The sequence below is a fragment of the Nelumbo lutea genome, chromosome 3, assembly GCF_056320005.1.
Source record: "Nelumbo lutea isolate HS-2025 chromosome 3, American lotus-T2T, whole genome shotgun sequence".
Taxonomy (NCBI): domain Eukaryota; kingdom Viridiplantae; phylum Streptophyta; class Magnoliopsida; order Proteales; family Nelumbonaceae; genus Nelumbo; species Nelumbo lutea.
In genome coordinates, this window is record NC_142686.1 from 47,382,921 (window position 1) to 47,410,875 (window position 27,955).

The 27,955-nt window shown below is 38.0% G+C and overlaps 1 protein-coding gene and 1 pseudogene across 1 annotated transcript in view; both read left to right on the plus strand.

The window, feature by feature from the left end:
- Positions 1–22,096, plus strand: part of LOC148864752 (ELMO/CED-12 family protein) — a 35,736-nt gene extending 13,640 nt beyond the window's left edge. The window contains exons 4-10 of the mRNA XM_088978163.1: positions 2,539–2,651; positions 8,077–8,145; positions 9,458–9,573; positions 9,658–9,712; positions 18,395–18,515; positions 21,535–21,677; positions 21,769–22,096. Of these exons, the coding sequence (XP_088834289.1) occupies positions 2,539–2,651; positions 8,077–8,145; positions 9,458–9,573; positions 9,658–9,712; positions 18,395–18,515; positions 21,535–21,677; positions 21,769–21,870 (719 nt within the window). The 3' untranslated portion in view covers positions 21,871–22,096. The remainder of the gene's footprint in view (positions 1–2,538; positions 2,652–8,076; positions 8,146–9,457; positions 9,574–9,657; positions 9,713–18,394; positions 18,516–21,534; positions 21,678–21,768) is intronic.
- A 4,162-nt stretch (positions 22,097–26,258) lies between these two features.
- On the plus strand, positions 26,259–27,724 carry LOC148864753 (tyrosine decarboxylase-like; annotated as a pseudogene).
- The last annotated feature ends 231 nt before the right edge of the window (positions 27,725–27,955 follow it).

Here is a 27,955-nt window from a genome sequence, read left to right on the forward strand (position 1 = left end):
TTGATAGAGTGTTCTTTCTAATCGTCTAGTATATTATTTGTCATTACTCAAAGTTTCAACTTAGTGGCAGAGTCAATTGAGAAGATGCAAAGGGATTTTCTATGGAGTGTTGAAGGGAAAGAAAAAAGTATCATTTGGTGAAATGGGATTGTGTATGTAGGCTTAGAAGGATGGAGGAATATGAATTAGAAAGGTGAGGATATTCAACAGGGCGTTGGGAAAATGGTTGTGGGTTTTCAGTGGGATTCAATTGTGATAGGTGTACCTGAAACTATTCCTATAATAGGATCACCCTTGGTATAGAAAATCCAGATTATAGATGTTTATAATCAACTCTACAGTGGGACTAAGCTTGAACATGAGCTTATGTCCCGTGAAACTTCTCTTTTTTTGGCTTCTTGGTTTAGGGCTGCACATGGTAATATCATCCACAGGATATGATACCAAGAAATTAACAACATAAATCCAGTAGCCCAAACAAGATGTCCAAGAAGGAATATCCATGCCTAGACTGATAAATTATTCGTACCAAAAGGGTTATATCCATTGACAATTTGTGAAACGTTTAACCATAGATAATCTCTTAACCATTACATTTTTTGGTAGATGCTTAGGATTTATTTAAAGTCTGACATAAGCCAGCGTGAAGTTGAGTGGATACATCAAAGAAAGTCAAGCTAGTTCTAATCTTTGATTTCATGGGTAATGAGATCCATAATCATGTTTAATCTATGCATCCTCCTGTATCCACTCAGAATAGGTAATTTTGGCTTTTTATTAGTCAAATTATTAACCACTCACTTGGTTGAGCACTGCATGGCAATTTGTTAGAAATCATTTGAGTGGATAGGAAATCAAGGTAAAGTGTTACAGACACAGATGACTTAGAATCTATCTTTATTTACCACTTGGTTGAACACAATATTTAACACCAAAATCTGGTATTCTATCATCACAAGTATTAAAGTCACAGATTCATCAGCACCATCTCAGCACGTAAAGATCAGTCATTAACCTTCCCAAGAGAATCCACAGCTCCAAGAATTTACCAACTACACTTTCCTTCCATTGTGGATCACAGAACCAAGAGTAGGAACTGAATAATCATCACTTCACAACTTTCACCCCTCGCATTCTGCATTATCATTGCCTTGACTCATAATCAACATATCATACTTGATCAGCTTGATTTCTCCTTGTCTTGCAGTTCAGCATCACAAAACTTGAGAAAGGAGAAAGAAACATCAAGAGAAATAATGAAGAGGAGGCAGACCTAAATTCCCCTCAATATTTCTCAAGGAAAAGAAAAACTGAAATAAAGCGAGAAGTGAACTCTGACCCGATCTGATAACAAACCTTGCTCTGATACTATGAATATGGTATAGTTTATGTGAACAAAAGAAGAGAAGATAAAGAGGGGAAGAGAAATAAAGGGAGCACTCGTGCTGGAGATGGAGTCTGCTGATTGATGTGAAAAGCAAGTATCCGAATTGTACAGTGCAAGGTTACAAATATAACCTTGAGTAATAATACAGAACTGCCCATAATACCCTTACTAAAAGTCACAAAACTGAATGGACTAATATAACCCATTCTAAACAAGTAACGGTAATTAGAAACAAATCTGTATTACCACTCCCCCCCCCCCCCCCCTAGTTCTTCTGCTGTCAGCACTGAAGAGATGCATGCAGTATGTGGGAGTTCATGCACCTCAGCGTTTTTTTTTGTGTGTTAACACAGTATCAAGATGCCTATTACACTTCAAAAACAGAGACCTGGATTGCATAACATGCTTAGGGTACATGTGTACAAGATGCATAGTTACACATAAAGTTGATTGTCCTTTTGAAATGGGTTTGAAAGAAAAACATACAAGGTGAGATGACACATTGGTGATTTTTTTTTTCTATTGACTTTCTTTTTCCTGTTCCCTATCTCATGGAGTATGAAAGACTACTTTGGATTGCCAGAGGCTTGAAAGAAGACATAACTACCTAAAAAGATAATACAATGATCTTAGTGTAGATCTGATCACATCAACCTCATGGCTGTCAGATAGTCAGTAGAATAGCTCTAGAGCATAATTCTTTTCTTTGTTGAAAGACATGATGTGGTCTTTCTTTAGTATGGAATTTTTATTGAGTCATATGCATTAAAGATTAACTAAGTTACCATGTTGAGGTAAAAAGAAGGAAAATAAGGGAGGGGAACATTGATCCATAAGACATGGAAAAGGATTTGCAAGAAGCCAGTGAACAATCTGATAAGAAAAAGAACTCATTGAGCTACATGTCGTGCTTTGTATTTCAGAGATTAATTGTATCGTATGGATTCTTTTTTTTTTTTTTATATATTAGAATGGACTATGTTGAATCTTTTCATTAAGTAACTCAATATTAATCAATCATCGTGTCACATCACCATTTCCAATCATGGCTGTAAGTCTATTATATAACATATTATTTGCTTGGATACTTTTCAGTACCTTCCACAGAGTGGTTCTTTCCATAAATTGATTGTTCATCTTGTTCTTTGCAGCAAACATTGTCCTTGGATCTGGATCAATGCTTGGAAGGATTTTACCTCTTCCTTCCAACATTAATTCTAGACAAGATAAGAGGAATGTTCCACTTTTTCTTAGTCCTTTACAAGTAAGACCGACTGGCTCATAGTTGATGCTTTACATTAAGAGTATTCTTTTTTTCTTCCTGCTGTTCTATCTTCTATTTCAGTGTTATCCGATTGTCTCTGTCTTGTATGTTTTAGTGAGGAGCATTTTCTTTCATTTTGTGCTATCTGTGTTAAAAATTGTCTAACAAAGGAACAGAGTATTTGTGCATCCATCATGAGGATCCCCAACCTTTCCTATGCAATCTCAACTACCCTACCATTTAACCCTAAACTTTCCTGTGGTTATTTATTTATTTATTGTAATCGTAAGGAAGATAAACAGGTTAAAATACCAAAACTATAATGTGTCTTTTCCTTGTTCTTATCACAACTGTGTTTCTGAAAGCATAACAAAGTAGTGCCAAAACTATTATTTTCCAAGTTGCAGCTCTGTCAATACATGGAAGTATGATGTAAACAAGATGTTTTCCTTGCTTTTTTTTGATCAATAACAGAATTTCATTAGATTAATAAGAAATAGGTACAGAAATCCAGAGAGAGTTAAAAAGACTTAACTCTCTACAAGAGAGCAAAATAACATCTCACAATACAGCCCAGTACAATTGTTCCCTACCCACTCCCTGCTTTGCCAAAGCATCTGCAAACACATTTGCTGTTCTTTTCAGCCACTGAAATTGGATGTCCATCTCCCTAGTTAGCCATTTGATTTCCTTTCTTTCATTAGCAAACTTCGAAAGACCGCTTCCTGCTTTGCCCAGTACAATTGTTCCCTATCCACTCCCTGCTTTTCAAAGCATCTGCAAACACATTTGCTGTTCTTTTCACCCACTGAAATTGGATGTTCATCCCCCTAGTTAGCCATTTGATTTCCTTTCTTTCATTAGCAAACTTCGAAAGACTGCTTCCCCTCTGTAACCAGATTAACACCAACTTTGAGTCCCCTTCAATAATTAACTTCTGTATATTCAGTTCCTTACTCTTTCTAATACCCTCCAGTACAGTGTAGATCTCAGCTCTAAGAGAGTCCCCAACCCCAATGGAGCACGAATACATTGCTAACACCTTCCCCTCCTCATCTCTGAAGACACCTAGCTTCACTACTCCCATCAAAATTTAACTTTATAAATCCATTGACAGGAGGTGACCACACAGGAGCAGCAGAAAATCGAGCTGATGCAGAGTCAGCCACTTCTATTCAGTTGTTCAACAGCATAGCCATAGAAACATCATCAAGTAGCTGTACAGAATTTATCCAATGCACCACCCTAACTGTTATGACCTCAATAATACCTTCTTTACTTCTTTCCTTTTCAGAAAAAAGCAAGTCAGCCCTCACATGTCTCCACATAATCCTTCCCCTTCTCTTTGGACATCTAAGGAACGATGAGCTAAACAAGCTTTGGATGTTTGACCGGGGGGGGGGTTCTACCTGCAACCAAAAAGAGAAAGAAAACCAATCCCAAATAACAAAAGCAAAATGACAAGAAATTAATAAGTGGTGGGAGCTTTCACCATTAGCCTTGCAGAGAATGCACCAACTAGGAGATAAGCACCAAAGCACCAATAAGGCCTTTTCTTTTGGAGTAAATCACAAGTATTAAATCTTTCCAAGAAAACTTCCCAATAGAAAGCTCCAACCCTCGGAGGAATTGGCTTACTCCAATCTTCCTTAACTGGGAAATTTTGTGCAAAATTACTGGTAGAATGCAAAAGGGAATTAAAGAAGGAAGCACAAGAGAATGTCCTGGAGGGAGTTAGAGTCCACAGTCTCTTATCCCTCTTAGAGGGATCCAACACCACCCGATTTAGGATTTGAATAAGATTCGTTGCATTTTCAGCTTCCGAATCCCTTAGGCCTCTCCTGAACCCCAGATCCATATCAAACCCAAAGTTGGACTGAGAAGAACCTGGAAACTAGACACAAACTTGCCCTAATACCGAGAAAGTGAGAAGAGAAGAGAAGGAAATTGGTCTTTCAAAGGTAAAATCACCAACCCAAATGTGCTCTCAAAATTTTACCTGATTCCCATAACAAAGGCCATACTTGATGTGTTGTAGGAAGGAAGGTAAAAATGGCATGAATGGATTTCCAAGGAGAAGCTCTAGTTGACCTTGCCAAAGACCTTGTATCCCAACCATCCTTTGCCTGACCATAAATACTGAAAATAACTCTATTCCACAGCTTCCCCCTCTCACCTTCCAACCTCCATAGCCATTTCCCCAACAAAGCCTCATTTTTCTTTCGAACATTACCTAGTCCTAACCCTCCACCAGCCCTACTTTTAGAGACCGAATCCCAATTTACCTTGTGATCATTCTTCTCCTTCCTTGGTTCCCACAAGAAGTCCCTCATCAACTTTTCCAGCAACTTACTTATCTTCACTGGGATTCTAAAAATTGATAAGTAATACACAGGCAAACTTGCCAATGTAGACTTAATCAATGTGATTCTGCCTCCCAGAGATACATAGTTCTTCTTCCAAGTGGCTAGCTTCTTTTGATACGTATCAATTATAGGGTTCCAAAAACTTTCTTTCTTCGGGATGTCACCTAAGGGCATCCCCAAATAGTTCATAGGCCACTGAGCCATCACACACTCCAAAGCTTCAGCCCTTTCCCTTATAGCTCTTTCTTCCATATTAATCCCCATCACACAACTCTTATCAAAATTCATCTTCATATTAGACATCTGCTCAAATACTTGAACCACCAACCTCAAGTTTCTAGCCCATCTTACATCCTCCCCCTCACAAAACAGGATAGTATCATCAGCAAATTGTAAGTGAGTAATAGGCATACTATCTTTTCCAACCCTCCATCCCCTCACTAGACCTCACTAATATGCTCTCTCAATTAACCTCCCCAACACTTCTGCAATCAAGGTGAAAAGGAAAGGAGAAAGGGGGTCCCGCTGTCTAATTCCCCTTAAAGCTGGAAAGTGATCCACTACAGTTCCATTCACTAGGATAGAATAATGAAGTCTCAATACAGCCCAGTATTCATTTGCACCATTTCTTCCCGAAGCCAAAGCAATCCAACACTTGCATCAAAAAAGACCAATCAACCATATCAATCATAAGCCTTCTCTAGGTCCAACTTGCATACAATCCCTTTCTTCCTTGTTCTCTTCAGATCCTCCACACATTCATTGGCAATTAAAATTTGATCCACAATCTGTCTATTTCCTACAAAGGTTCCTTGATTTTCTGAGGTTAAATCTGGAAGCACCTCTCTAATTCTTATAGACATGACCTTGGCAATTATCTTATATAAGCTATTCACCAAACTGATGTTTCTAAAGTCTCTCGGTTGACTTGCTCCCACTTTCTTTGGGACCAAAGCTTTAAAGGTTGAATTTAGTCCCGGATTTATCACCCCCTCTGGTGGAACTCATTGAATACTTTCATGATATCCTGTTTTAGAATCTCCCAGCAGTCCTGGTAAAAATCCATGGTGAATCCATCAGGTCCAGGTTCTTTAGATCTAACCATTGAGAAGATTGCTTCCCTAATTTCCACCATCTCAAACTCTCTTTCCAGCCACCTCTTTTTCTCCTCCGACAGTTTCGGCCAGTCTAAACCTTCTAACCTTCTAACTAGATGTTTCCCTTGTTATATTAGAGCAGTTTGCTATACTCTACGTATTTATAATATCCTTTTTGGTTTGTGATTGAAGAGGAAGCAATATAATGAACAAGGAGATTATATGAAGTTATGAACTAGTCTGTATGATGTTTGGCAATTAGGTAGCCTATCATCAAGGTAATAAACGAGAACCGTTAACTGGTAACAACTGCATCAACAAAAACTTTTATCAACAATCAAAAGGATAAGGAAGTAGTGGATATTCTCACTCCCAAAATGGGGGAAGAAAGAGGAAACCTCACAACCTCTCACTGGGCAGTTAATATTTAGGGGTGTAAGTTGGGCTGGATTAGGGTCAATCCTAGCTAAACCTGAGGACTGGAACACCCAACCCAACTTTCAACCTGATGTAGTCAAACCCTAACCTAGTCAGACCTGGAGTTCTTCAATCCCTGCATTACCCAACCCAACCTGAAGTTGAAATCAGGTTAGGTTGGGTTGCAGTTGGTCCACTTTCTTCAAATTTTTCTTTTAGTTGGTGGTTTCTTCACTTCTTCTGCATTTAAAAATGATCTTCTCACTTCTCAGATTGAGGGTTAACCAGTTACGGTTGGCTTACTATACACAAAAAATCCTAGTCTTTGAACTTAGAATTGTTGATGCATATATTTGTTAACTTGGGAGCTCATCCAGGTATATTGATGTCATAGTATCTACCTTCATTCACATGTCTAGTTTCAGCCAGCAGCCCACCCCTACCATGTGGGAATTTTTAAATACTACAAGAGTTTTTCAGTGGCCAATGTTTCTAAGGCAGAGATCCAATAAATGCAGGTGACTAGGGCTGTCTTGCACTGGGGGTGTGTGCACATGGCCAATCCAAAATGGTTCCCCTATTTGATGGATAGTCTAAGTTATTTTTTTTTGGGACTTCTTTGCCTGTGCCTTTGGGCATCTGCGTGTGTGGTTGGGGGAATGTTTCATAATAGGATTACTTAAGCTTGCCCTAACAGACCCACTCAGTTTCTGGAACTGAAGATATGATGTGGCCAGTCTGAACTATTCATCACTCCATTTGTTCACTCACCCACTGAACATTTCCCTATAGACTGTACTCTCCATTTATCGAAGCTCTTTTCTCCATTTAAAGTATCAATAATTAAAAAAAGATAAAAGGATTTTTAGGAAGACACCTAAAGCCCTTTTGGGCTCCTAACCATGCTGCCACAACAAACTGGGTTGTTTTTCAGACTTCTAAATTAAATGGTTCAACTAGTGAAAAAGATGCAAGAAAATGTCTTAAGATAGATTTGACAAAGATAACTTTTAATGTCTTGAAAAGCACAATATGTTATAGAAAGTGAACGAAATTAAAAAGGAACAATTTGAAGTCTCAATATTATAATGTGAATCATATTTTCAACTAATACATGATCTTGAACACCCTCTGTAAAGGGGTTATGCTTGATATGAGACATACTTTTGAGGTCTAAGTAAGGTTGCATCTTGAGGCATGCCCAAGAGGTGTTAAGCCTACATTCTCTTTTAAATATTTGGTGCCTATGGATAGTAGATGCATATATTTGATTAGTTTATTGCATGATCCTATATTGGTTTGTTGCCTTGGATAATGAGTATATAAGGGCTGGATACTATCAAAATAAAGAAAACGTACTTTCTTTTGATTCATTCTAGGAGCGAATTATTAATATTTTCCACTTTGCCTATTATCTACTTTCTATTTTTTATAGGATTTGGCTTGTTATCTTTTTTCTATGTCTGCTGATGTTTTGATAAAATGACACATCCTTATTGTTACAATGTATTTAACATATTATGCTTTGGTTTGATATCTTTCTAGGAAGAAAGGCTCAGAAATCTACAGCATAGGTTGGAAGTGCCTTTTGATGGTTCTTGTGTGGAACACCAAGTAATCCTTTGTCCAACTTAATCTCCAAAATTCTGATATTGTCTATTAAGATCTGAGTTGAAAATGTCCTTGTTCCCTTGGTACTGAATTTATTATACTGCATTTTGTTTCTTATTGAAAAAGAACAAAATTTTACCTGGGCATTGACAAAATTAAGAACAGAAACTTAATAAATGTGAACATAGGCTATTGATTTTATTCCATCACAAGCTGTTTAACTTCTATTATAATAAGGTTGAGCTGCATGCCTTGTATCATAGTATTTTCTACTAGCGGGGATCCGTGCGATGCATGGGCTTTGGTAAGCGAAAGTGAAACAACAGAAACACATAAGAGTAGACAATTTTTTATATTTTAATGTTTTAAATAATTATAATTATTTATGTTATATACTACTTTTAACAAATTTTTTTATAGTACAAAAGTAACAATAATTTATTTCAGCTAAATTAATAGTCTAATCTTTAATAAATAACAATAGTTTTTTTTGGTATTTAGTGATATGCACCAGACTAATATACCCCCCCCCCCCCCAAAAAAAAAAAAAAAAGTTGGTTGTTGCGGGAATCTAATCCGTGTCTATTCTGGAACAAACCAGCTAACCTACCAAGCCACCTCTTAGTTGGCTAATAAATAACAATAGGTTAATCTCCAATAATCATTGAAAATTTATAGAAAAATAATAATTACTGAAAAATAAATTTATAACAAAAATACAATAAATATTGAAAATATATTAAATTAATCAATAAATAGTGTAATCTGCAATAATTTTAATCTCTAATAAATTTTAATCAATATATTATAATGAAAATACATAATTACTGAAAATAAATTTATAACAAAAATACAGTAAATCCAACAAGTACAATAAATTAATATATTACTCTCTTTCGTTTGTCACCAATTAATAAAATGTGAAATTAATAATCAAAAGAAAAATGTTGTTGGGGAAAAGGTTCAGTAATTCATCATGTAGTTGTGTCTAGAGTGATGCAGTTTGTGCATTGAAGATGTGGTTAATCTAGTGGATCCCCTATGTGATCAACATTCTGTGGTCTTGGGAGTGGAAAACTAGATAACTTCTGGCTTTGTTTTGCACAAAGTTGCTGCTCTTGCATAGCAAAAATGGAAAATTTTATGATGAAGAGTTGGGTGGAGAATCTTCACCCATGCACACACATATGCTGTGTCTGTGTGTGGTATTTGTTTCCATTACATTATGATAAAACACTAGCATGCAAACCAATTTCTATAACCCATTCCCCCCATGATACCCATGATAGTGATCTGAAATGGCATTTGGTTGCAGGATGCACTCAAAGAACTGTGGGAATTGGCTTATCCCAATAGAGAACTCCCATCTCTAAAATCAGAGCTTTGGAAGGAGATGGGCTGGCAAGGTTCAGATCCTTCAACAGATTTTAGGTGTAATAGCTTGGCTTGAAATGCTACCTTTCATATGCTCATCTTTTGAAGACATCATATCTGAATGTTATGTTTTCTCCTCAGGGGTGGTGGATTTATATCACTGGAGAATCTTATCTTTTTTGCCAAAAAATATCCGGTGAGCAATCTGTCTTTGTATTTCTTTTAAGTTCTAGCAAAATGCATTTGGAAGCTAACTATTCAAAAATTCAGAAACTGTGCTTGTAAAATGTAGTCTAAGAATCATGGTAACTTTCATTTTTTTCCCATAATGTAGTCATCATTAAAGGAATATAAATCATTTTTGCTCTTTTTCTGAAGGTGTGGTTTCTGTGGTTTTTGTGGCTTTAGCAATGCCACTGTGCCTAGCCAACTCCATATAGTTGGAAGTTGGGATGAGGCTTAGATGATCATGATGAGCATGATGAGCACTGTCACTGTGCCATTGACTGCAAGTTGTCATTTTTTTTTTCAGTAAAATTAAAAAATTCTTGTACTAAAATCCAATCCAATACTCAACTTAACTAGCCTTAATCCCAACTACTTAGGGTTGACTAATAAAATTCAATCCAATCATATTTCCAATATCTGCACAAAGCCTTAAATGATCCTTAATGTGACTCCATAAATCTTTTGTCTTCTTACTTTGAATATTAGGCCCAAAGAAAATCATCAAGGATCGTATCATTTTTTAATAATGGGTGTTTAACATCTTTTTCATTGCTCTTGCACATATAACATAAATTTGTTTAGTGAGAATTTCCTCTCTTTTTGGTGATCCATTGTAAGAGTACCGTCAAGTGCCACCAGCCATGCAAATGGTTCCACTCTAGTGGGGTGGAATTATGCCAAATACCTTTACCTGATTGCATATAAATGTATGTAAAATGATTTTATAGTAAAATGTCCATTTGTTGATTACTTCCACTCATCTTGCATCTGAGAATTCTGAAGAGAGATTCTCATCTTTAAGTTTTATGGGAAGGGGTGGGGGATCCAAGAAGTTCCATCTGGTAAAATGTGGAAAGGTATGTGAGCCAAAGCCCGGGGGGGGGTTAGGGCTGAGAAAGATAAAAATGTTTAATAAAGCATTGTTAGGGAAATGGCTGTGGAGGTTTTGGCAAGAGAGAGAAAAGGAAGCCTTATGGAGGAGTGAGGCTTGGGTGGGAGCCAAGAGAAGTAAGGAGCTCCTTATGGAGTAAGTGTTTGGAAAGGAATTATGAGGTTTAATCAGGAGTTCAGGGGCTTGGTTAGATTCAAAGTGGGGGATGGATATAGGGTTAGGCTCTGGGAAGATGAATGGACTGAAATAGGAAAACTGTGTGAGGTTTGCCCAAGGTTATGCAGGCTGACTGAACAACAAGTTACAATTGATCAGTGTTGTGAGAGGAGAGGGGGGCAGTTGATCTGGAATCCAAAATTCAGAAGACCTTTATTGGACCATGAAGTGGAAGAGTGTATTATGCTGCTGGAAAAACTAGAAGGAATAAATATTTCAATTGCCAGAAAGATGGTTTGTGGTGGAAAGAGAGCAAAGATGGAAGATTCTCAGTAAAGTCATTATACAAGACATTAGTAAGAGAGCCTAGAGTCAGGTCAGATAAAAGGAGTGTGGGGTAACCCGGTACCCCCAAGAGTGGAGGCCTTTTGCTTGGTTGGTAGCCCATGACAGCATTCTCACTATGGATCACTTGAAGGATAGAGGATTTAAAATGGCGAGCTACTGTTATTTGTCACATGGAGGAGGAGATGGTTCTTCATTTGTTTTTCTCCTGTATTATGGCAAACTTTATTTGGAAATTCTACTTCTTTCTGTTTGGAGAAAGTTTGTTTCAACCTTCTTCTCCAGAAGAACTATTCTCTTAAAGACCAAAACTCAAAGGGAGCAAGAAAGCCAGGATCCTGTGGAGCTGTGTCCCGTTTGCAGTCTGCTGGTCACTTTGGAATGAGAGGAATAGAAGAGTATTTGAGGGCAGGTCAAAGAGCATTGGTGTTCTGGTAGCAACAGTGGGTAAACTTGTGTATCAGATTGGGTTCATCTTCGAGATTTCGATCAAGTGAAAAGAACTGATCTGTTAGAGAATTTCTGGAGTACACTAGATTTGCGTCCTTGTAACTAGGGATGCAAATGGATTGGACACCATTTTTTTGGTAGTAATTAAAAAGAAAATGAATTCTTGCATAATCTGTAGAGCCTAAGGTATACCTTGCATAATCTTCCAACTCCACAACACTCATCTTCCTAGAAATGAATTCTAGAACCTTCCCCCACCTTGAACTTTGTGAAATACAAAAACACATGGAAACGCGTAATCGCTTTCCAAACACTCTGTACTGAATCAAGCCTCTCTTGAATCCCGGTCATGGTTCAAGTATTGATACTCATAGTACACAAAAATTGTGTATTGTGAGTTTTCAAATAGTGATTTTTTTTTGGTCCAGTGTTTCAAGGATAAATATGTTAGGAGGGATTCTAATGTTAAACATATAGAAACCTCCTAAATATTAGTATGTAGTGTTTTAGTGACCCTGAAAATTGATATGTATTGTACGATATGGGTATGATATGTATCTGTTTCGAATGAAGCTACAGTAACCCGAACCGGGAGAGAAGGAAGAAGAAGATGAAGAAGAAGAAAAGAGAAAGAGAGAACAGAAGGGTTTAGTCAAAAATAATTCGTTCATTGTTCATTCGACCTCCTAATGTTTATTAGGTTCTAATAACCTTTACAAAGACTAAACTGCCCTTAAGTGTGGGCAGAGTATCTCTAATAAAACTGCCACATAAGCAAGGTACTTAACAAACATGAGATGACTAAACTACCCCTATTTGGCTCACTTTAACGCTTCCCCTCAAGCTGGAGAATATATGTCATATAATCCCAGCTTGTTACATAGATAGTTCACTTTCCCTGAGCTTAGAGATTTTGTAAACAAACCTGCCCATTGATCATTCGAGCCCACATGTTCAGTGTTTATCTCTCTAGCAAGGACCTTCTCCCTCACAAAGTGGCAATCAACCTCTATGTGCTTTGTTCTCTCATGAAATACAGGATTAGATGAGATATGGAGTGCAACTTGGTTGTCACAATACAGTCTCATAGGTTTATCCATGTGAAACCCAATTTCTTGTAGAAGATTCCTCAACCACACTAATTCACAGGTAGTATGTGCCATGACCCTATACTCAGCTTCAGCACTTCTGGTCACAATTGTCTGCTTTTTACTCTTCCACGTCACAAGATTTCCTCCAAGGAATGTGCAATAGCTTGTAGTAGATCTTCTATCATTCACTGAGCCTGCCCAGTTTGCATCTGTATACTCCACTACTTCAAATTTTCCTCCTGGTTTATACAATAGTCCACGACCTGGAGTTCATTTCAGATACCTTACAATTCTAAGAACTGCATCTCAGTGAGGTATATGAGGGTTCTGCATGAATTGGCTCACCACACTGACTGCAAAGGATATGTCAGGTCTCGTGATAGTCAGATAGTTCAGCTTCCCCACTAGTCGTCTATACCTTCCAGGATCTTCAAATACTTCTCCTGTTTCACTGCTCAACTTAACATTTGGTTCCATAGGGGTCTCAGCCGGTTTTGCACCTAACAGTCCTGTTTCTTCCAATAGATCAAGAACATATTTTCTTTGGCACAGATTTACACATTGTTTTGACCTGGCAACTTCTATTCCCAAGAAATACTTTAATGTTCCAAGATCTTTTGTTTGGAAATGATTTTGCAGAAATACCTTTAGTTTGCTAATCCCTAATTTATCACTGCCAATAATGACAATATCATCCACATAGACCACTAATAGGATCTTCCCAGCTTCTGAGTCATAGCTGAATACTGAGTGATCAACCTGGCATTGCTTCATTCCAAAACTCTTCACCACCTCACTGAACTTCCCGAACCAAGTACGCGGCGATTGTTTCAACCCATAAATTGCCTTCTTCAATCTGCATACCTTACCATCCTCCCCCTGAGCAACAAACCCAGGTGGTTGCTCCCTATATACCTCCTCCACAAGATCACCATGGAGGAAGGCATTCTTTATATCAAGCTGAAACAGAGGCCAATCATACATAACTGCCAGGGAAATTAGTACACGAACAGAACCAATCTTAGCCACCAGAGAGAATGCCTCCATGTAGTCCACTCCATACAACTGTGAGTAACCTTTAGCAACAAGTCTGGCCTTCAGACGCTCCACACTACCATCTGGCAAGTATTTCACAGTATACACCCATTTACAACCCACAGCATGCTTACCAGGTGGGAGAGTAGTAAGTTCCCACGTTTGAGTATGTTGAAGAGCAGAAAGTTCCTACTCCATTGCCCGCCGCCACCCAGGTGAACTAAGAGCTTCTTGAACATTGTTAGGTATGGAAATAGAGAACAAAAGTGAAACAAACTGGCGATGTGAGGTAGAAAGACGAGATAATGAAACAAAATTGGAAATGGGATGGAGGGTAGAACTACATTTACCTTTCCATAAGGCAATGGGTAGGTCAAGGTCTGAAGGTTCAACAATAGGAGCCATGAGAGGATCCGCAGATGAGGTAGAAGCTGGAGGAGGGGCCGGTGTTGTTCGACGTGTATACACTTGCCGGATTGGTGGTCGTTCGGTGGTGATCTGCACTGGATGAGGTGATGAGTCTACTCCAACAACAACATCTGGAACTGGATCACTGACAGGAAGAGGAAGAGGAAGTACGGGTGGAGACGAAGGTGCTTCAAGACTTGAGAAGAAGGGGACAAACTCAAAAAAGGTGACATCAGGGCAGACATAGCACTTCTGGGTAATGGGATTATAACACTTGTACCCTTTTTGAGTCCGTGAGTAGCCAAGGAAGACACATTTAATTGAGCGTGCATCTAACTTGACTATTCCAGGACTCAGATTGTGGACAAAGCACACACAACCAAAGACACGAGGAGTTAATGGGAATGGAGATAAAGTGGGAAACAAGATAGAGAAGGGGGACCGACCATGAAGGATGAAAGAGGGCATCCGATTAATGAGAAAACATGCAGTGAGTACAACATCACTCCAAAACCGTTTAGGAACATTCATGTGATGAAGAATAGACCGAGCAGTTTCAAGAAGTTGACGGTTCTTCCGTTCAGCTACCCCATTTTGTTGAGGGGTGAATGCACATGAGGTCTGATGAATAATGCCATGTTATTCTAAATACTGTTGAAATGAAGTAAGAAAGTATTCATGACTATTATCTGAATGGAGAATTTTGATTGGAACACCAAATTGTGTGTGTATTTCAGCATGGAATTTTTAAAAAATGGAAAACAATTCACTTCTTTATTTCATTAAGTAAATCCATGTCATTCTTTAACAATCATCAATAAAGGAGACAAAATACTTGTACCCATTATAAGACTCTATTTTGATTGGACCCCAAACATCTGAATGAACCAAAGAAAAATGACTCAACGTACGACTCTCAACTCTTGGACTGAAGGACACACGACAATGTTTCCCAAACTGACATGACTCACATTGCAAAACTGACAAATGACTCAATGATGGGACCAAAATCTTGAGAGCCTTGAGAGATGGATGTCCCAGTCGGCAATGCCATTGTAGAGGAGTAAGTGAAGTCTGAAGAGCAATTGAAGATCCACCACTGTCAAGATAATACAATCCACCAGCTTCATGCCCCCCACCAATCTTCTTCCTTGTCTTGAGATCCTGAAAAACACAAGTGGAAGGAAAGAAGGTAACAGAACAATTAAGAGCTTTGGTTATTTTACTAATAGACATAAGATTGAATGGAAACGTAGGTACATATAAAACAGATGATAAGGGCACAAAAGCCATGTCAACATTACCAACACCATAGATGGGAGATGAGGACCCATTGGCAAGTGTAACAGTTTGTGATGTGGAGGTTTCAGAAAGAGAAGAGAACACACCTGGAGTCCCGGTCATATGATCTGAGGCTCCAGAGTCAATAATCCAGGGAGGGGTTTTAGATGACATGCAAGTAATACCTGATTGGGCAAGCGTGGCAGTGGTATGCTGTGAAGTAGTTTGAAGGAACCGTTCATACTCATCACGCGGTACACTCACCATCTCCCTCCCAGAAGTAGATGTAGATGTGGGTGGAGTTCGGTCTGCCTGTTTACTGTCACTGATATCAACATCACCTGATACAGCATGATTAGCCCATTTAGAGGGAGGGCCATGTAGGTCATAACAGAAATTCACAGTGTGTCCTTCCCTACCACAATGAGTACACTTCCTTGTAGAGTTATTCTTCCCTTTGCCACGGCCTCCCCCTGAGTCATGACCACCCCGACCAATCATGGAACTGCCACGGCCTTCTCGGGAGCATGACCTCCCCCTCTTGTACTATGTCCACCTCCTCTAGCTGTCACAAGTGCTGATCTATCAGACTGTGTGGAGTTCTCTGTCTGTCCCAAAGAAATTCTACGAAGCCTTGAGAATACTTCCTCAAGTGTAGGAAGAGAAGAGCCCCCTAATATTTGGGCTCTAACTGGTTCATACTCCGACTTCAACTCCACTAAAAATCTTGTAACATCTAGTTGTTCCCTTTGTTGTTGCTGAACTTTAATATCTGGAGTGAGGGAATGATAGGCATTGAGTTCATTCCTTATATTCTTCATGTAGGCATAGTACTCTTCTAATGTTTTGGTTCCTTGTTGTAAATCAAAGTACTCCTGATAAAGCTGATATACTCTTGTTGTGTTATCTTGTCCAGAATATAGCTTCTTAGCATGCTCCCATATATCTTTAGCCGTATCAAGGAACATGAAGTTGGCACTAATTTTGGGCTCCATACTATTCCACAACCAAGCCATGATTTGAGCATCTTCTTGTTCTCAATCATCAAACCCTGGAGAGTCAGCCGGTGGCTTCTCATCTTTTACATGCTTCACTTTCCTCTTTGCCTTGAGAAAAAACTTCCATAGATTTAGCCCATGGAACGTAGTTTTCCCCATTCAGTTTATTTGAGGTCATCTGTACCCCTAGGTAGTCGGGGGAAACCACCACACTAGGTTTCTGATCATTGTACCCATCTCCTATTGCTGCCATTGTACTCTTTCACAGTTGCCTCTAACCTGACTTCTCAGCTACAAGCTGACTAATATTATTCACAGTCTGATATTTCAGCACCTATTGCAGCCCCTAAACACAACTGTGAGAGCCCACGCCTTGTTCTTATTCACACTACTGTTGTCTTCACAAACCCACGAACCACATAAGCATCAATTTAGCACTCACTAATCACATGTAGGCCCTCTTACAACCACTCAATAGAAGTTGTGCACCACAAGCTCCATAACACAGTCAAATCTGCTACACCCAGTTCAGACTTGTTTAACACATTTAAGAGGGCATTACACAACCACAAAGAACTCAGCTAGGTCACTGCATTACACCTTACACCCCTCGGCCACTTGCAGCAGCCCTAACCCACTCAACCACTTACAGCAGCCCCTACACCATTCGGCTACTGTACACAGCCCGTTCTAGGGAAACAATGAACCTAGTTCTCTAGGTTCTAATCAGTACTAACTGATTCTTGGAGGGTTTCTACCCAGAAATACCAGCAACACAAAAGGACTAGATAACCAACCTTCCTTTGAGAGTATCAATCAACCATTCACTGCTGAAATCACTTTTCTTGATGAAGAAGACTGTGCGCAGCAGAGAGAACGAGCTGTGATGTCTCAGACCTAGGGCGAACCAGTTCTCTCCATTAACTAACCAGAAAAAGAAGAAGGTGTCATGAACACAGCTGAGATGCTTTACAAACTGAAGCAGGTCAGGAACCTCGCTCTGATGCCATATTTCGAATGCAGCTACAGTAACCCGAACTAGGAGAGAAGGAAGAAGAAGATGAAGAAGAAGAAAAGAGAAAGAGAGAGCAGGAGGGTTTAGTCAAAACTAATTCGTTCACTGTTCATTCGACCCCCTAATGTTTATTAGGTTCTAATAACCTTTACAAAGACTAAACTGCCCTTAAGTGTGGGCAGAGTATCTCTAATAAAACTGCCACATAAGCAAGGTACTTAACAAATATGAGATGACTAAACTACCCCTATTCGGCTCACTTTAACAGTATCAATACTTTCCCAAAGTAATAACCTTCTTGCAAAGTGCTCTTTTATTTGCTAACCTCCAAAGTCATTTCCCAAGTAGTGATTTATTGTAAAGTCTCAAAGTGTCAAATTGGATTTGTATTGGATTCTTTGTATTAAATTAGTGTCTTTTCATTTAATAAATGGGTTTGTGTTTGTCCATGAATTCAACCTTTGGCTTTACCTTTAAATTTTCAAGTAACCTGAAAATCTGTTAACCATTAAGATTGAAGGTTAATCCTTAAGTTATTTCCTCTTTTCCAAACAGTGATCTTCCTGAGTTTCCAATCTGCAGTTGCATGCCTGTGCTTTGGCTCTACATGTTTTTGCTGAAGTTTACTTATTTCTACTTCAAGTTTTATCTACTTTCCAGTGTCCTAAGTCAAATCAAAGCTTTTGTCCATTTATTTTTTTGATCAATAACAGAAACTTTTATTAATAATTTTTTATCTATTTATCAGTTAGAATGTTTTAATAGTCCTTTTTTTATACTTTAATACAAGTTTATGCTATATTATGCCTGCAACTTTTGAAGTGGTCCTGAAAAAAATGAGAAATATAATTCTTCTAATTGAGAAGACAATGTTTTAAATTATTATTTTTTGTGACTGTTATAGTAAAGTATTTTTTTCACATAAACAGGAGAAGATTAAAACCTAGAATATATTTTCTTGTTTTCTGTCCTTGTGCAGGATTCGTTCCAGAGTCTAGTACACAAGAAAGAAGGGAGGAGATCTGAGTGGGAGTATCCCTTTGCTGTGGCTGGTATCAATGTATCTTTCATGTTGGTACAAATGTTGGACCTACACTCAGGTATACAGAACAGATTGTGCCTTTGTCTCATTCACTGCATGTTGTTCAAGAACTTTGTTGCTTGAGTTGTATGTACACAAAATAATGAAAAAAAAGAGTTGTATGTACACTCCTGTGACATGTTGATTTTGAAGTGATGAAGACCTTGTTCATTAACAAATTTCACCTTTCATTCTTATTTTATACCCATCATATCTGAAAATTAAGAGATTGGACTTTACTGCATGGCTTAAAAGATTAGCATATTTTTCTAATATTTCAATGAAACATTTTTATTTCATGAGTTCCAATATGACATATTACTCAATATCTTGAATTATTCTCCAGTGCTTTATTATCTTTTGCATTGTTTTAACATGTTTACATATACATAGATATCGTCCATAAATGTATTTTAACTTTATCTATTCTTTTGCAAGTTTACCATTATAGACAACTCCTTATTTTATTGTTGTGAAATATTTTTAACTGTACAGAATTTAATTAAATATGGTTGATTTTTAATATTTTAAACTCCTATAAAAGGTCAAACATATAATAGCATAAGTATTATACATATTTACATATCAACAAATTTTTTTTTGTATAGTGTATAATAGGATATAGTGGTATAATGATTTTTAAACCCTTAAATCCCTTCTAGTGGAGAAAGAGACCATAAAAGTAATATGAACATTACTTTTATCACTTTATAGTGAAAGTTTGTTTAAAAGAGTATGCACTTTTACGATTCCAAACAATAATAACAAATGTTTTCAAAGATTAAGGGGGTGTTCTTATAGTGGTTCAGAAAAAGGGTGGTTGTGTTTCAGAACAATACTTCCTCTTTTTGAAAATGAAAATATTGGTCTTGAACTAGCATAGGCATTTTGTTATGTATGGTTGTGTTGTGTTCTGAATCACATAGAACCACGACCACTGTTCTGTTCGTGGTTCATTTATTGGACTCAACAGACTGTCAGCTTTTCTGTGTGACTCACATGTATAGAAGCAATTCATCTATCGTAGTTCACTTTTGGTTATACAACTATTTGCTTATCATATGTGAACAATAATATATGGCATGTTAAAAGTATAATATAATATAATATGTAAAAGTACATATAATTTGTTAACAAGTATATATAATCATAATCTTTTTTTTCACATGTATAAAATATATATTGCATTTTATACAATATAAAAATATGGTTTGAGATACATAGAATCACTTGGCCACATCAGCCTTCTTTTTAAACCATGTGGTTGTTTTCAAAAAGCTATCCTTCGTAGTGTTCAAAAAATGGGGATTTTGCTGGTTCTGAACCCATGGTTTACTGGTTCTAGAACCAGCAACAAAATGCAAATGCCTTCCAGAATGTTGGTTGTATTTGTGAGCCAAATGAAACACGAATACAACCATGAAAAGAACACCCCCTGATATAACATTCTAAAATCTTTACAATAATTCAAAGTGAAATTTCTGATAGTTTCTGCATTTTTTATTTATTTTTAAGGGTCAGCATTTTCACTAAAACTGGCATTTTAAACCTTTCTTTAGTGTCGTAGTTGACCAAATTGTAGGTTGAAACCTAGTGGCACATCGAAGCAGAAAATTTCTAACATGCAACAATAGGCTTCGGTTACAAGTATTAACAAGCAAATAAAGAAGAGACAATAGAAAAGGAAGCAAGAATTAAGTTCTACTATAGCTGCTTGCTATGGTGGAAACAGAAAAATTCTTTATTCAGCCCTTAGTAGGGGGAAAACAATTGAATAGGATAGGTTGTTCTCCATAAGATATGTTGACACTCTTTTATTGATCTAAAATAGCAACTTTCAATTTCCTACTTGGACTCTTAAGACTCTCAACTCCTACTTGTATTCAAACTACAAAAAAAGGAAGAAACTTCCTTTTCAAACTAGGACACTGACTCTCTAGTTGATTAGTTCCACTAAACATAAGAAACTTGATATTACTAAAAATAATAAGTCATCTTTAACTGTAATTAGTAATGACGACAAGTACTATAAATGCTAATATGATCTACTGGTCAACTTGTTGATTAGGACCTTGACCATGACTCGCAGAACCCAAAAACCAACCAACTTGAAGACTTTAGTTGGGGCACTTCCACATATTGGACTGAGCTAAAATTTTATAGTATTGGAGTACTATAAGTGTACTTTAATGCCACCAATTTTCAGCCAAATCAAACAAGGTTTGACTGGTCTGCTATTTGACCCTTCTTCAATTTCTTTTCTTTGAGACTTGCTTAAAATTTTTTTATAAGCACTTAATCACACATTAATCCATTATTATGATTTTTTTACTTGTTATATTGTAATGTAATTTCCATTGAAATATCAATAGCATTTGTTCATAAAATTGTTCTCACCTGCTTTAACGTATTCATAAAGTTGTTGTTTCTTGGAAATTTTCACATATTTAAAAAGTTAAAGAGAAACAAAAAGAAAGAGAAGGATAAAAAAGAAAGTTACATAGTTGTCAAGGCACTAAATTGAGGCAGGGTGACAATGGAGTTCCCTGTTACTTAGGTTTAGTTTGGAAAGAGTACAAATACAAATATGTAGTGTGCAAAACCTTGTATTTAGTATTATTTTGTATGTATTTGCACTGTACATATTTGTATTTGTACTCTTTCCAAACTGAGCCTTAGGAAACATCAAGGTGAGATACAAGTCATTCCCAAAAAACACCTTACACCTAAGCATATGAGCATCAACTTGACAACTATTTGAGGTTTAGACCTGCAAAGATAAAATTTAGCAAGGCCCCCCTCATGAGACGGATTAATCCCTAATCAAAATCTAGTCGACACCCATTCCCCTTGTATTGTCATATGTGAAATGTCTCTTACAAAAGTCTACTCTCTCTCTCTCTCTCACACACACACACAGGTGATCAATTGTTCAATCAGGTGTCTAAAATATTCTAGAAAAAATAAATAAAATGTAGAGAATCTAGGAAAGAAACTTTTACTGGAAAAGAAAACTTATGGTAGTCCTTTCTTTGCAGGAAAACCAGCTTCTGTGGCTGGAATCCGGTTCTTAGAGCTGCTAAGAGAAGATGAAATGGCTTTTGATAACCTGTACTGTGTAGCATTTCAAATGTTGGATGCTCAATGGCTTGCAAAGCGTGCTTCTTATATGGAATTCAATGTAAATTGATCAACTCATGGGTTCCTTCACTTCAATGCTATATTATGGCCATACCTTGCCTGATCTTTTTATCCCTTGGTTTTTTTTATAGGAGGTTCTGAAGTCTACGAGAACGCAGTTGGAGCGTGAACTTGCACTTGAAGATGTCTCCAGTGTGAAGGAATTACCGGCATACAACCTGTTAAAGAGATAGCCGAATCCACGTTGGTGAAATCCATCGTCAATCTGCTCTATAAAGGTTTGCATAAATTCCTTATAGATACATGATATCTCGTAGCAAATTATATTTATAACAAAGTGAAGTTGTAGAAAAGAAGAGGTTGAATTCTCTAACCCTACATTCCCTTTGTTCACTATTAACCATCCTTTAATTATCGTGTCTAAACATATATATGGATATCATATCTCCCTTGGACGCCCTTCAAGTCTCCTATTTGGGATATCCTGCCATTAAGACTCTCTTTACCTTAAAAGTGGATTCTGGGGTGAAACCCGCTTATACCAAGTAATATCACTTTCTCTATGTGGAGATGACTCCCAGAATCACTTAAAAGTCTTATAGCTTTTGTACTTGGTATATGCTAAGGTGAGAGTTACATCATTTCACTACTCACTAGCTAAATAGGACTAATCAGTCAGTCTTACCTTTTTGAGTTGATTATTGTAAATGTTCTTCTATAACTAGTGTAAGGGCACGTCTTAACACGTGTGTGTGCATGCGCACACAAATAAAAGGTAAAGGTACTAGTTAATATTATATAATCAAATTCAACTTTTATGACCTGCACCAAAAGGCAAGTATTAGGAGTACAACTTGGGTGGGCTCAATCTGACCTTGGACCGAACCAGCTTATAATTTTACATGGGCTAGGCTTGGAATTTTGGTTCTTGGGCTGGGTCTGATTGCAAAAGTTTGGACTTTTAAAGTTTTTGGGCTGGGTTTGGGCCCTAGCCTTGAGTAGCCCAAACCTGGCCCAAGGCCGGCCCAATCATATACATGTATATATGCATCTATAGACATGTTTGCATGCATACATACAAATCTGAATAATTTTCTTAATAAGCCATGCATATACACATACACATACATATATACACATGTATATCAATTTTTAGTTTCGGCTAATTGACCGACCCAAGTCTGGCTTAACCTTTAAGCCTGAGCCCAACTTGAGTGCATCAAATTTTAGTACGAGCTGGGCTCGTGTTGAATAGTTTAGACTTGACATTGGGCTCAGGTTCAAGGCTCAATTCTTAGGGTAGGGCTTGGGTTGAGCTAAAACCTAGCTCAGCCCATCCGACTTGCACCCCCTACAAGTATCTGTTTTTATATGGTAATAAGATATTAAGAGTGTAACTGTATAAACTGTATCATGGAACAAAAATGTGAACCAATCACATTAAACATGTTACATGTCTATTTGCATTTTCAAAATTCACATTATCTTTTCATATGTTCATATTTTTGCTTCACTGTGCAAAAATTGCACCATAGCATTTGTCCTCCAAATTCTAACTTGGCTTTTCCTTCATCCCAACCACCATTTGGGATTTTGGCTACGCCAACATGAGAAGTACTAGGTACGGCAATACCTAAATCGTATATATACACATCCTACAAAATAATCAGAGGTAAACAGAACAAAGTAATATCAACATCTAATGTTGTGTGTAATTAAAAATGTATACTTTATTTTGATAGAACAGTTAAGGTTCATCAAACCGACCAACCCAACCCAATCTCGGTTTAGTTTTTACTAGTTTTTATGCTAACGCAAGAGGTTGGGTCAGTTTCGGTTGATCATTTGTAAGTTGACCAATACCAACCTGATCTGACTATATATATAATATGGGAAAGTGAAAAATATTTCTACATTTTTTAGTTTAAAATATTTTATATTGTAAATTTTGTTTTTTTAAATCTACTTTTTAAAATACCAATATAATTTTTTTAATTTAAATTTGTTGAATCGACCAACCAATCCAAATCGATATAATCTGAGTTGGTTGATTTTTAACATTTATTGGCCGGTTTTGGATGACTAATTTTTCAATTTGACCAGGTCAACTCAGTTGGCCAAATATCTTAAAACCAAACCGAATCAACCTATGAACACCCTAAGCATAGTTTCGTATTAACGGCCAATATATGGTGTATCAGATTTAAGGGGCTAGTACGGATGGAACGCTGGTTTATCTACGCAATTCCACTTATGTCGCATGCATGGTATTAATTGGCTTGTATTGTATCACGGGAGTATCAGGCCTTCAGCCGTGTATTGCCTGATACCAAGACGCATTTTTTTTTTTAAATAATTTTTTAACACAATGATACAGTGAAATGAACAGGAGACAACGTGACACGCTAGGGAACTCATGTAAAGAAGGTATAAACATAAGAAATAAGCATTTTTAAAGTTTGTGAAAGTGTGTGCTATCAGGATAAACTTAGAGAAATAGTGGAAGAATTAAATATACATGGTTATTCATAGGAAATAAATATAATCTAATTGACATGAAAAAACAAAATTTAATAGTGAATTGATTTTTTTATTTGTTTACCTTTTCTGTTTTGGTTTTCTGGATAATACAAGTATTGGGTTATGTCGGCTGATACTCTTATGAGTATTCGTGGACTAGTGCTCCTTTAATGTTACAAGTCTTGGGCCAGACAAGAAGCCTGAATGCTCACTGGTTCATGCCTTCATGGTTTTATTGTTAACCGGTTTGTTAGTTCATTCAAAGCATGAAAGCTGTTTTTTAACAGGGGAATCAAAAAGGCCACCGGGCCACCTGTTCAACTGTCTGGTCCGGTTGGTCTTACAACACTTCTCTTCACCACCATGTGTGTCACAATATGTATTGGCTTTATTATATCAATATTTTAAACTTGGCTCTGTCCTTTACTTTGGATCATATTACTAATTCAACCAGAAAATCTTCTATTCCCTTGAATACGTTATAATCTCAACAAGAAATCTTCTTTGGGGCCGGCTTAGTCACACAGCTCACATGAAGTTCATGGAGAAAGCTCCTAGCTGCATATCCTAGGAGCAACCCTGAAACCAAACCCAAGTAGGGGTGTTCACCATTTGGTCAACTGAACCGTGCGACATTTTTTGAACCGTAAACTGATTGATATATATATATATGGGGTCGACTCTGATACGGAAAAGATATGATATCTGAAAAACTTCTGACCAATCAACTGGAATCATAAGCGTGATAGTCAATCAGGTGTTATTTATCAAAATTCATGGGTGGATTTTGATCAGTTAAAACTCTTTCCATACCATATCTTTTTCACATCATAGATTTCCCATATATATATATATATATATAGTAGTTAGTAGTTAGGTAGGTAAATAGGTAGATAGATAAAAGAAAAAACAATTACTATTAAGTAAAAGAAGAAATACAAGCAAGGTCCAAAAAAGGAGGGGACAACCAGACCACCTCTCGAACAAAAGACAGCTTTACAAGGTATCAAATGAGCTAAACCATTATGTTTCCGATTAACATGACAAAAAACTACAGTCCCCAGTTTAGAAGAAAGAAAAGTATCCAAAAGAGTACTAAAAGTCCACGGAATAGAAGAAGAGACCCCATTGAAGACTGAGACATCCATCGACGAGTCAGATTTAACAACTACAGAGCTAATGTTTTTATCCACGGCCCATTGCAAAGCACACTTAATTGCAAAAAGTTCAGCTTCAAATGGGCCATGCTTTATCAAACACTATCCTCCTATGGCAAACAAAAATTCAGAATTAGTATTATGAAAGCCTATAATCCCATAAGATCCAAGAGATCACAAAAGGTGATTGCAAAATGATTCATTGAAGGAGGAATACAAAAAGATGTATAAGACCCCAAAGCAGATAGAGTCGAGTCAAAATCTAGAACAGAGATACAATCAACAAAAGAACTTCTAATTCTATAAAGAAGCCTATATAAATCTACAATTCCCCCCTAAACAAGGCTGCATTTCTCATTAACCAAGGATAACAGAGACCAGATAACCAAGAGAGAAACACATCTTTCTCTTCTCTAGAGTGTAGTAAAAACACATTAACTATAATTACATCTGAAATTCAATCAGCAATATTTACAATAGACCTAAGGCCGGGAAGCAAACCAAACAGCTCGAACAGAAGGGCAAGTAAAGAAAAGATGAACCAAAGACTCTTCCTCTTGTGAACAGAAAACACAACTTTGAGATTTACTAAAACCCTTCTTATCAAGGACTTAATTGGAATTGGCAGAGGATTAGATCGAAGAGGTCAAATGGAATTAATGGCAGCATTGATCGAAAAGGACCAATTACTAGACTTGATCCAAACAAAAGGGCTACTGGGCAAAGTTCTAAAAACATGAGTGTTTAGAATAAGATCGACCCAGTGACCAGTAAAACACTCGATAATCTTATTAACATATGAAGAACCATTTTTATTCAAAAATTCCTTGGCAACCAAATCTTTATGATGCCTATCTACAGGACCCATCAGACTAGAAAAGCTACACCATCAAATATTTAGCTTTAAGAATTCTGACCCACAAGGAAGAACCACCTATTCAGAAACAACCAGGCTAACTTCCACTGAAAAACCTTGTTCACTTCAGCAGCTTTTCTTGAGCCCAACCACCTGATTTTGGAGAGCACAAATGACCCCAATTTGTCCGGGTTCGTATCTTCCCCCACAGACTTGCCCCCACAAAAACGTCCCACGAAACCTAGGCACGACGCGTGTCATGACACACGCGCACTAGGATGACTCGTGCGGTCTCTCTATTTCATGCCGTTTGTATCACGTCTGTTAATTCCTTCTCGCCCAAAAAGGTTTCTTCTCCCATTCTGGGTATTCTTTCTCCTGTTCTACTGTGAATGAAACCCTTGGCGCCCCCTTTCATAACCCACCCACTGGACATAAACTCTTTCGAGTTCCACGGGCTGACGCCGACGGCCATACAAACGGCGAGAAGGTAAGTATTCTGTAATGGAGGGAAGTAAGCGTCCTGGTTTTCTTGGCGCCCCCTAACTACTACGCTTACTTCCCTTCCCGCGGTCGTGTCGTTGGTTTTCTCGGCGAAATGCTTAGCACCGGATTTAATGTCGTTGGGTTCAACTGGATGTCGGCGCCGGCGGCCACAGAGCTGGAGTGCATAGTCATGGATTGGCTTGGCAAGGTGCTTAAGCTCCTCAAGTCTTTCCTCTTCTCTGGAAATGGTGGTGGTGTGCTACAAGGGGCTACTTGCAAAGCCATCCTGTGCACGCTCACGGCAGCCAGAGATCGGATGTTGAACAGAATTGGTAGGGAGAGCATAGGGAAGTTGGTGGTTTATGGATCAGATCAGACCCACTGTGCACTCCAGAAAGCTGCCCAGATTGCAGGCATCTTTCCAAACAACTTCCGTGCCGTTGCAACGAGTAAGGCCACCTCATTCGGGCTGGCCCCCGAGTCTCTTCGGTCTGCAATCCAAACAGATATACAAGTTGGGCTCATCCCATTATTCCTCTGTGCTACTGTTGGTACTACATCGTCGACAGCCGTCGACCCAATTGCTCTATGCACAGTGGCCAAAGAGTATGGAGTTTGGGTTCACATCGACGCAGCATACGCTGGATGTGCATGCATATGTCCTGAGTTCAGACACTTCATCGATGGGGTAGAGGATGCAGACTCGTTTAGTTTCAATGCACACAAGTGGTTCTTCACCACTCTCGATTGCTGCTGCCTTTGGGTCAAGGACCCTAGCGCCCTTGTTAAGGCCTGTCAACCAGTCCTGAGTATTTGAGGAACAAAGCTACTGAATCAAAGCAAGTGATAGACTACAAAGACTGGAAAATAGCCCTTAGTCGCCGATTCCGAGCCATGAAGATCTGGATGGTGCTTTGGAGCTACGGTGTGGCCAACCTAAGAAATTTCCTTCGGACCCACGTGAAAATGGCTAAGCACTTCTAAGAGAAGGTAACCGATGTAATCGTTCCTGCTTACTTAATTTTTTTGTGATGTATTTGGCCAAGTACCTTGTAGTGACGTCCGTTCCCAAATGGCCTGTGACTCAGAGACTGTGACTCAGAGACTGAAGTGGAGCTCGCTGTCTGGTGGCGAGCTACCTAGCGGCGAACTACCTTGCAGTGAACTACCTTGATGAGCTATTTGGTGGTGAGCTAACTGGTGGCAAACTGCCTGGTGGCAAGCTACCTGTGAAGTGCCAAGCTGGGCAGGTTAGGTGACGAGCTTCCTTGCTTTTTAGAGTCTCGCAAGGAACCAAAC